The 10,274-nt window shown below is 39.9% G+C and overlaps 1 gene segment (V, D, J or C); it reads right to left on the bottom strand.

Moving 5' to 3' along the window:
- Positions 1 to 4,637: 4,637 nt before the first annotated feature.
- On the bottom strand, positions 4,638 to 5,191 carry LOC105939555. The segment is given in 2 exon segments: positions 4,638 to 4,966; positions 5,125 to 5,191. Coding segments are annotated over 2 exon segments (396 nt in total).
- Positions 5,192 to 10,274: the final 5,083 nt, after the last annotated feature.

The following is a 10,274-nucleotide window of genomic DNA, read 5'->3' on the forward strand; positions in this document are numbered from 1 at the left end:
ACCTGGACGCTTACCCCTTTTTGAAAGTTATACGTTGCATTTAATAGTTACGAACAATTTTATCCACAACGGAAGTCCCAGTCGGTCCCCACGTAAACGCTTCCCCGGTGCAACGCCCTTTTAGTTCCGTTTCCGTTTCCTTTTTATTTTTTATTTTATTAAAAACTTTCGCTTTTCTTTTTCTTATTAATCCAACTGCCCCGACCAACTGGTTGCACTTTGAACACCCCCCTGCGCCAAAAACCCCCAAAACAAAACAAAACACAAACACATTTATCTGTAACCTCACTTACACACAAAGACCCATTTGCACACACACACACAGACACAATCAATATCCGCGGATCCAAGCAGTCTCTCCCCCACTCACTCTGACTCAATAATCTCATTTCAACAGACACAATATATTGTACAAGACATGACGAAGGCAACAATATCAGACAGACAGCTTGCGCGCAAACTTTCAACATTCTGTTCACATATGCTGAAGCCGTCTCCCCTGCCCAACGTGTAGTGTCATTTAAAAAGGCCAGAATCCGTACTTACTGGATAAAAATGTCCTCAATGTGCTCCAAAGTTGCCGTGCCACTGGGGCCAAAGGAGCAGCTGTTCCTAGTACGTCAGTTCCAGCAGAGACTTCAACCGCATGTACCTCTTGTGGTTCCAGGTATGTTGATAAGCCAGTCCTCACATCACCAATAGCCAATACATACCCGCTTAAAGTCTCCACGAATGCTTGGATCCAAAGGTGCGCCCCTTTTCTGGGACCAGGGAACATGTGCCTCAGATAAACGTTGTCAGCACATGAAAGAGGGCTGTAAACAGCTGCATTCACCTGTCCTGTAGCACTGTGAGTCTGAAACAATGGCAGTTGCACACTTTGTCTTGTTGCAGGTAAAGAAAGATCAGTTTCGCTAGAATGCCGGCTACATCTGGGTCTTACGTCACAGCTTACCTGTCCCCCACATAACACCATACCAGGCACCTGCACCGAAGGGTCTGATGAAGTCACCACACTCCTGGCCTTGGATAACAGTTCTCCCTTATCACCATGCAGATTGTTCTGCATAGTTGTGTACTTACCTTCTTGTTTGAAAGAAGATGATTCCCTTACCCCCTGCAGATTTTCACTCTCTTGTTGTTTGTCGAGGCCTGAGAAGCACATGCTGAAATACAGTTCAGTTAGTTTTATCAAGCCTGCTATTTTGATTTCCTCTTTTTGGTATTTTTCTCGAGCAAACTCACCTGCATCACCCGTTTCTACTTGTGCTAGGGCTAATCTATTTTTTAACATCTGCAAATAGTAAGTGCACATTTGGGCCTCTGGTGGTGACCCTTCTGTATCACCAAAAACCCCGTCTCTCCTCATTTTTTCACACCACTCCTCAAATTGTTTTAAATGGTTTTCAGCATCTTTGTGTGGGAAGTTTGCCATTATGCTCCTTTTTCCTGTCTCCAGCAGTGTTCCTAAAGAACCCCCCTGGAGCTCATTTTCTGCCTGATTCTCAGCCATTCCAGCACTCACACGTCTTGGCCAACCTGCTGGGACAGCGTCCTGACCCCGGTCCAATGAGAGCTTATTTTTTATCTCTCAGACACCAAAACTTATTATGTTCCTATATGCCTTATTATTGTGTTTTTACACGGCAGTTTCAATGAGCCAGTGTACTCAGGATGAGAAGGCCCTTACCCTTCACTTCACTTCCACGGCTCAATGACAATAACGTGTCTCACACACACACACACACACACACACACCCACACACTTTCTGGCCAAGCTTTGGTTAACTCTGTACGTACTTTTTTCAAATACCTTTGGATTGGCTGCTTTTAAAGTTCTTTAAGAGAACTTTTTTGGAACCATTGAAACCAAAAATCCAACTCTTATGCGCTCTGTAGGTACCCTTTAACTTACCTTTTTCAAATATCTTTGGATTAGCTGCTTTTAAAGTTCTTTAAGAGAACTTTATTGGAGCCATTGAAACCAAAAATCCAACTCTTACGCGTTCTATAGGCACATATAATTGGATTAGCTGCTTTTAAAGTTCTTTAAGAGAACTTCTGGAACTATCGAAACCAAAAATCCAACTCTTACGCGTTCTATAGGCACATATAATTGGATTAGCTGCTTTTAAAGTTCTTTAAGAGAACTTCTGGAACTATCGAAACCAAAAATCCAACGGCTTTTTGATCTTTTAAAAGCCACGCGTAATGGCGTGTCTGTCAGAATGGCTGCTTTTATGCTAAACACAGAGGAACACGTATTTTCCTCTGTGCCTAACAAGGGGACCTTTTAAACCCTAAATTCTCAAGGTGCACAGTATTTTCGGAACCCTGGCCAAGGGTTCCCGGACTCTCACCTCTGTGACCGCACGCAAATCCCAAGTTCTTATCGACACGTTTGCAAACAATTATCCTCAAACCTTTCTCTCTGCCTTTAGTAGTACAAAAAGTCGGCCCTCCAGGAAGAAAAAGACACTAGGAGATGAATGAAATCTCCTTACCTTTTATGCGGCCGCACGCTGTGTGTTTTTCTTCCGGAATGACGTCCTGGCCGGAAAACGGAAGGTGGTACGCCGCCTTTTGGGTCCGGGCGGAAACACCAATTTGTTACTGTTTCACCGTGCCGTGTCTACGGTGAAGCACCCTCGGTGGACCCAGTTCGTTTTACCCAGTCAGGCGACCCCCACTTACTTATTACCTTGAATGTAGGACGCATAAAACAGACAAGTATGCTTTTAGTTATATTTTATCTAGGTAAAGACAGAGAAATAGTTACAGTCACACCAGCGCTGATGGGCCCCTGATCGGCAGGAGGCCTCGAGTGCTCATCACGCAAACATTATAAAGGGATCTCGGGACACACCCATACAAGGGCGGTACACATCCAAACTGTGACATCAGCAGGGAAGCTGCGTCACCTCCAGGGTGGTATCTGATAGATATGTGCCAATCTTTTGGGTCAGTGCCATCTAAGTGTGCCATGCAGTTCTGGGATAAACAGCTCGTTCCACTTGACCTTGTTGATATCCTAACAACAGAGAAAACAGAATGGCTTGAAAAATTATGACCCAAACAGATGATAAAGATTACGTACAATTTGTCTGCCCTCCTAGACACTCCAAGTACACAACAAAATGTATTTAATGGTTAAAAAAATGGATTTTGCATGACACGTTCCTTTTAAAGAACGGTATTGTTAACAATTCACAACAATATAGATTTTATCCATACACGATAAATAGATTCCATCCTACCTGAGAAGCAAAGCAGCAACAGAGCGATCCTGCTGAGGTTCCTGATCATAACATCTTTATTGTCCTCTTTGTCTCTGCAGGGACTGATTGGCTGAACACACATGGATGAATAGATACACAATCAGAGATTACATTTTATGCTTACAATTTTTGCTGCTTGAAAACTGATGTCAAAGTGTGTGCAAATTATAATGAATGTACAATATGCTAATGTAAAGCAATAATGCATCACTTTTGACCACTAGGGGGCCTAGACCTGAAAGTTCTAGGTTTAGCACCCCTGTTGGCCATTAGTATGTGGTAGCTCTCTTATTTAAGGGGTGCTCTAGCTCGTATGACTTTCTGAGTTACAGATCGCGCCTCTCAAGCTAGCCGGGCTTTTGAGAAGGGCAGCCCGCACAGACCATCAACACACGCTCAGTGCTGTACATTGACAGAAAAACGAATGGTATGTCTCAAATTAGTCTAATATGTGGGTCAAAAGTTATATATTGGAGCTTTAACTAAGCATGGCTCAACCATACAAGATGTATTGCCATCCATCCATTCTGACCCGCTTAATCCCTAATCGGGTCACTGGTGCCTATGTCCAGCGTTCAATGGGCGAGAGGCGGGGTACACCGTGGACAGGTCACCAGTCTGTCGCAGGGCAACACAGAGACAAACGGGACAAACAACCATTCACACACACACTCACACCTAAGGGGAATTTAGAGAAGCCAATTAACCTAACAGTCATGTTTTTGGACTGTGGGAGGAAGCTGGAGTACCCGGAGAGAACCCACGCATGCACAGAGAGAACATGTAAACTCCTTGCAGAAAGACCCAGGGTTGGATTTGAACCCAGAACCTTTTTGCTTCAAGGCAACAGCACTACCCACTGTGCAGCCGCTAAGATGTATTGTCATTCTTTTTATTTTATTTTTTATTGTTAATTTTTATTTTTCAATTTTTTTTGGTTTTCATTAAAAGAGAGAAATGAACCAGTACAACAACAAAATACATACATTTCAAGACATGTGAGATTGGTGTCCTGTAAAAGCAATCATACATGCTACGAATGTTCACTTTTTGTCGTGTTACATCTAAAAACATTGCAGTATTAGAAATAATGTATACAGGTACATTAAAAAAAATTAAACATTGGGTAAAAGGGCAATATTTTTGGCCAGTCAAGTCAGAAACGTATAATATGTAGAAGCATTACACATGCAGTAATATATTTAGTTTCTTGTATATTAATCATAACCCGATGTACTGGTACCAGCAGCTGCCAGGTCAAAACATGAGGCAAATAGTTATCACTACAACATACAGAGCTGAATTATAACAATTATCAGTTCTCTGGGTCTCCAGCAGCTGGGTTTTTGTGCAGCTCTTTTAATCAGCTGCATCACTGTGTTCACTCACAGCGCAGAAATACACTCCGCTGTCTGCAGGCTGCAGCTTCTTCACTGTCAGAGATCCATTCTCTGCAACCTTCTTCTCAGATGGAAATTTCTCCTCACTGAAGCCTTGTTCATACTGGTGAGCGCTGTATGCTGTGGTGAAAACTATTTGTTTCATGGTCTGACCAGGCAGCTGCTGGTACCAGTACATCTGTCGATATGTACCACCCTTCGTGTGACTGCACTCCAACGTGGCGTTGTCGTCCTGATGTTTCCACAGCACAGGGGTCTGGGACACTGAATCACCTCCGTCTACATAGCCTGTGTGTGAATTACAGAAAAGTTACTTGACTTTTAATTGTTGTTTTTCCCTTCTCTCATCGGCAACATCTAAAAGGTCACTCAACCTTTTTAAAGTACAAACAACCACTTCTATATCTGGGTTTAAAAAGCAGATCTAATGAGTAGTTTTTGTTTACCTGGCATGCGCAGCAGGAAGACTGATAACAGGAAGAAGCTGGGTTTCTTCAGCATTCTTATCCCCATGTTTTGTAGATATCAGAGTTCAGTCGTTATGAGCTGCAGGTGGGAGAGTCATGTCATGTTACCCAAGGTCCGTAGCCTGATGGATGCTATGAGAACCTGCCACTGGGTGAGGGTAGGGGGCGCTACAGTACACGGCACTAACTTATTTCACATGCAACATTTAACGTTATCATGTAGAAAATAGATAATGTTTTATTCATTTAATTACCAACTTTTACGTTTTATGTTTCAGATTTCCTATTCTTATTTATTCAGATTTGTTTAATTTTTTTTTAAGTTAGAACATTATATGTATATTTGCCCTGTGATGTGGTGGCAACCTGTTCAAGGTGTATACTGTCTCTCACCTAATGACCGATTGAGATAGGTATTGATTTTGTCAAAATATGCCCATATTCCATGAAAGCAGTGTGAAACGAAGCCAGGCTGGATCAGTTCTAAAATCTAAAATGTAAAGGCGCACAACGACAATAACTTGCTTTGCGTAACATCTAGGCACAGGTTACAGCTGCAGTTTCAGTGCAATTGTATGCAGTACTGCATTAAGAAGAGCTTTATTTTATCACTTTCCGAGTGCAACTGAGAAATTGCATTAACCATGATTAAAAATCATGATTAAAAATCATGGTTCAGAGATTTTTTGCTCAGATTAGCCGCTGTGTTGCAGTTTTAACCACCAGACGGCGTGCTTACCTGCTTCTGAACACAGTGCTGTTTTTTGTTTGTTCTTTTCTTTTTTCTTTTTTCTTTTTGATTGACAGCAGTAGCTGCAGCCAGGAATAGATATGTCTCATGGAAACATTTAGGCCCCTAACAAAGTTTCGAGATTGACAACGAATATAAACATGCAAATTAGAAGAAGTCTAAGGAAGCAAGAACCTAATATTCAGAAGGGAGAATTATCAGGTCAAATATATAAAGAAAAAAACCTACACAAAAAAACATCCGAGTTGTACAAGTTTTGGTGTTTTGATCAGTTTTTTTATTCGTCAAACATATGTATTAACATAGTAAAATAATTTTCATAAGCAAACGTCTATAACAATGGCCGCTCTCAATGTTTTGTGTGTTTGTGATGATTTAAATGTACTTAATCTTTAAATTATACTACAAAAGGATTTAGTATCCTCATACATCCTTTTCGGTGTTGATGTAAATATTTTATGTAGTCCAACTATTTACTTCAACTTTTATGTTAATGAAAACAATAAAATATTTCCTATAGGGAGAAACTAGACCCATTCTTCCACAAAAACTATCTTTAAATCTTGGGGGGTTCTATAGACTGTTTTTTGGCTCTTTCTATAGGTTTTTAATTGGATAGTCAGATGACTGACTGGGCCATTCAATGAGTTTGACTTTCTTTGTATGAAACCAATTTAAAGTTTGCTTGACAGAGTGTTTGGGACTGTTGTCTTGTTTGGAAATCCACTGTCGTTTAATCTTCAGATCCGAATCAAGAATGTCCTGAATATTTCTCCATTCATCCTTCCTTTAGTCAGATAAATAATACTATAGCCCTCACTGTAAGACAGAGCTGCATGTTCTAACCTATAAACTTTACATTTGGCTTGGTGTTTTAAGGGTGACGTCTGCAGAGACATTCTTCCTCCCAACATCTTGTTGTGTAATAACACCCAAAGAGTTCAGCCTTGGCCAGACTGTATTCTGCAGAAAATTTTTTTATTAGCTTCATTCTGTTTTTTTTTCTGCAGTGAAGTCTGTATCACGAGCTTAGAGTACATATTGTTGACATGGGAAAAACTGCACCTGCTATTTCTAGGTTTTCATGATGCTCCTTGGCAGTGCTCCTTGGATCTTGATCTTGCGTTTATTAAGCATCAGTGGTTCCTTAAGCCTGGGTCCCTTCCCCTCTGTGATGTGTGTCTCTAGGAGATCTATGGAGTTAAATAGAAAGTTTAAAGGATCGCTGCTAAGAATTTTCACTGTAATTACTTCAAGATATGAAACCACTAATCACAAATAAGTTAGGTTTAAATAGTTTGAATTGCTCATGCTATGTTAGGCCTGATGTTGCTAATTTGCATCATGCTGTCTGTAATGTATATCCAGAGTGTGTGCAAAATTCTAATTACCAATCTCTGCTTAACTTGGTGTCTGCTTGACAGCAGTAGCACAGGTAATTGATTTCTTGTATTGTAAATAGATTCAGGAAGTAAGGAGTAAACAATGTTTAACGCTGTCACAGCTCTCTGCTCTCCTATTTTGTAGCCCAGAAAGTCAAGTTTGACAAGGAACCGTCGTTCCTAATGATGCAATATACAGTTTGTGCCACAAGGCGTCGCTTGAATTGGAAATGTTGCATCCAGCTGGCTGAAATAAGAGTGTCTCTAAACCTTGACCAAACTAAATATGTGTAAAATCACTTTATCTTTCAAAAAAAGTCTAACCTTCTGCTCAAAAAGTTCTCAAAATCCCCAGCCAATGATTTTAATACAATCATTTTAGTACTTAATATAATTTTTTTTAAAAAGTTAATCAGAGGTTTCAAGAACCTTTAAGTAGTAATTCATGATTTCCTGTTTATTGTTTTATATAAATATGATGTGACACAGAGATCCATTTCTGTTTGTCACAAATTGGAGTGATTACGAGAGCATAGCATTCAGCTAAATCAGAAGTGTGTTGCTCTTTATGAGTATGGAAATGGCAGCAACTCTTCAGAATCTAAAGTCAGAACAGCAATTAGAAAGTTAAAGCTGAAACTGCAACAAAAGTCTCTCGTGCCACCAGGCAAAGTGTGCCAGGTAGTAAGGGAGGCGAGGAATGCTATGGAAAAGCCTTTTTGTTCTAATATCCTAAATGTAAATTTGTGAGCATAAACCAGATCCTTTTAGAACATTATTGACACTTAAGTAAAACACTGCTTTTGTCAGCTAGAGGTGAACGCACATTCGGAGTGTGGAATGTCCACCGATGCCTCTAACACACAGAGAATGAAAAATTAAAATGATTAAATAGACACAGATCACTGAACTTAAGCCCTGTGTAGCTTTTATAGAACTCTATTCTTTAAAAATGGGACAGTGCTGAAAAGGATCGTTGGGGCGATGCCTCGTGCATTTCTATATTTGAAATTAATGAAACTCTTTTTTTAAGTGCATCCGATACCACCAAAGTGTCCTGCTTTAAAATGGGATAATTCAGGAATATTTCTTTATAAGTAAGATTCTTATTAGTACAAATACTTCTTACCTGCAGTAAACAGATGTCATATGATCGTTCAGTTTTAGCCAGTTTTAGATGTTAAAAACAACCTGAAAAAGTTAATATCCGTTGGGTGTAATGCTATGTCGGTGGAGATTACGGGTTTACGATTTCCCAAGAGACTGTTGAGAAGTTTCTTGCTGTTTTTTTTTTTTTTTTTTATCTAAGCATAGCAATAGTCACTTTACAAGGCTAAACCTACTGTATATACATCTGCTGTTTTCTCCAGGAGCATCTTTATCCGCTGCTAGGTGCTTGTTTGCTTCTGTAATGCAGAATTCAAGTAAAACTTGAAATCATTCTTAGTTTCAATAAATAACACTCATAAACTAGTGAAATAATTTATTTGAAGGCTTATTGATTACCAGTTCAGGTTTTTAAGCATACTACACCAATAATGATTTTTTGTTATTTATTTACGATATGATTTATGATAAGAAGAAGCGTGTAACAAGTATGTTGGTGCCCTTTAATGACATAAAATAAAAAATAATCTACCAGTGTATATTTTAGTTTTAAATGTGAACACGAAACAAGGCTTCGCAATGACGAGAAACATCACCAGAACACAGATGTTATGAACATTCAGGCTGTTGTTGCTTCACAGATGCTGCTTCCTGTTCGTCTGATCTGGGCAAAGACAAACATGTTTTTCAGAGAACGCTCTAACTGTAAAAGTTATTTGTATGCAGAAGGCAAATAGTACAACAGACTTCTCAGCAATATAAATCATTTCTTTATTTTATTTTCTCATAAGCAGGTGCTTTGAGACACGATAAATGGAGTTTTCCACAACATAAATGCACTCAACTGCCAATTCTTTGCCCCAGATCACAATAACCAGCTGTTGTTTGTTTGTCGTGTAACGCACACAGACACATGTTCAGTTTTTAGCTTCAGTTGACACAGAAATGGAGCCTGTGGCAGCAGCGGCGCGAATGTGGGGGGCTGCAGGTGTCGTCAGAACGCCGGAGGTTGCGGTAAAGGTTGCAGGTTGCAGGCTGCTCTGCGACCACATCCTGTCCTCTGCTCTCGCTCTCTGCTCCTCTTTAGCTTTCACCTCTCGCTCCGTCTTCCTCCCCAGCAGCAGCAGCAGCTCTGACACAGATCAGAACGCCGACTTCCTGTTCTCAAGTGGCAGACTCGCACTGACAACGTTCCAGCCGCGCAGACAATGGAAAATGTAGGAAAGATTTGTGAAAAGAGAAAACAATGCTTCTAAGAAACTATAGCTGAAACTGTTAATCATTCCACGTAATTACAATGTAGATCGTTTTTTAAATTGATGTAAAACATTTAAAGATAGGAAAATAAAAATGGAGACTCTCCTTATGACTCACTCAAACCAACCACTAACCGTTTCCTGAGCTGAGTTATTTCAACATTATGAGAAAATGTATCTGATTTCCCTGAAAACACTCAGGCCAGACAGACACTGTGTACGTCTGATATCAAGTGTTGAGAAGTGTGGAAATTGCAGAAAATAATGACACCTCACTGTACAGAGAACATTTAGTTATACACCTTTATTGAGAAGAAAGCCAAGCGTAAGAGAAAGAATTGCTGAACAAAACCCAGTAACATGGATAACAAGCACTTTTACAAGACATAATATATGCAGATATTATGTAGGTTTGTAAGTCAAGCACTCTTTACAGGACACTGTTTGGGACCACCATGGCTCAAAAGTGCTTCAGACAACCACAAGATTTAGGATTAAACCATATAGCATATCAAATCAAATAAAAACAAAAAGCAAAAACACACATGCATAAACTGTCTTCTGTATTCTGCAGGTTTTATTTCCAGAAGCTAGGAAAAAAGAAAGGATCTCCAATAGACTTTGTTCGGGGTT

The sequence above is a fragment of the Fundulus heteroclitus genome, chromosome 19 (assembly GCF_011125445.2).
Source record: "Fundulus heteroclitus isolate FHET01 chromosome 19, MU-UCD_Fhet_4.1, whole genome shotgun sequence".
NCBI lineage: Eukaryota > Metazoa > Chordata > Actinopteri > Cyprinodontiformes > Fundulidae > Fundulus > Fundulus heteroclitus.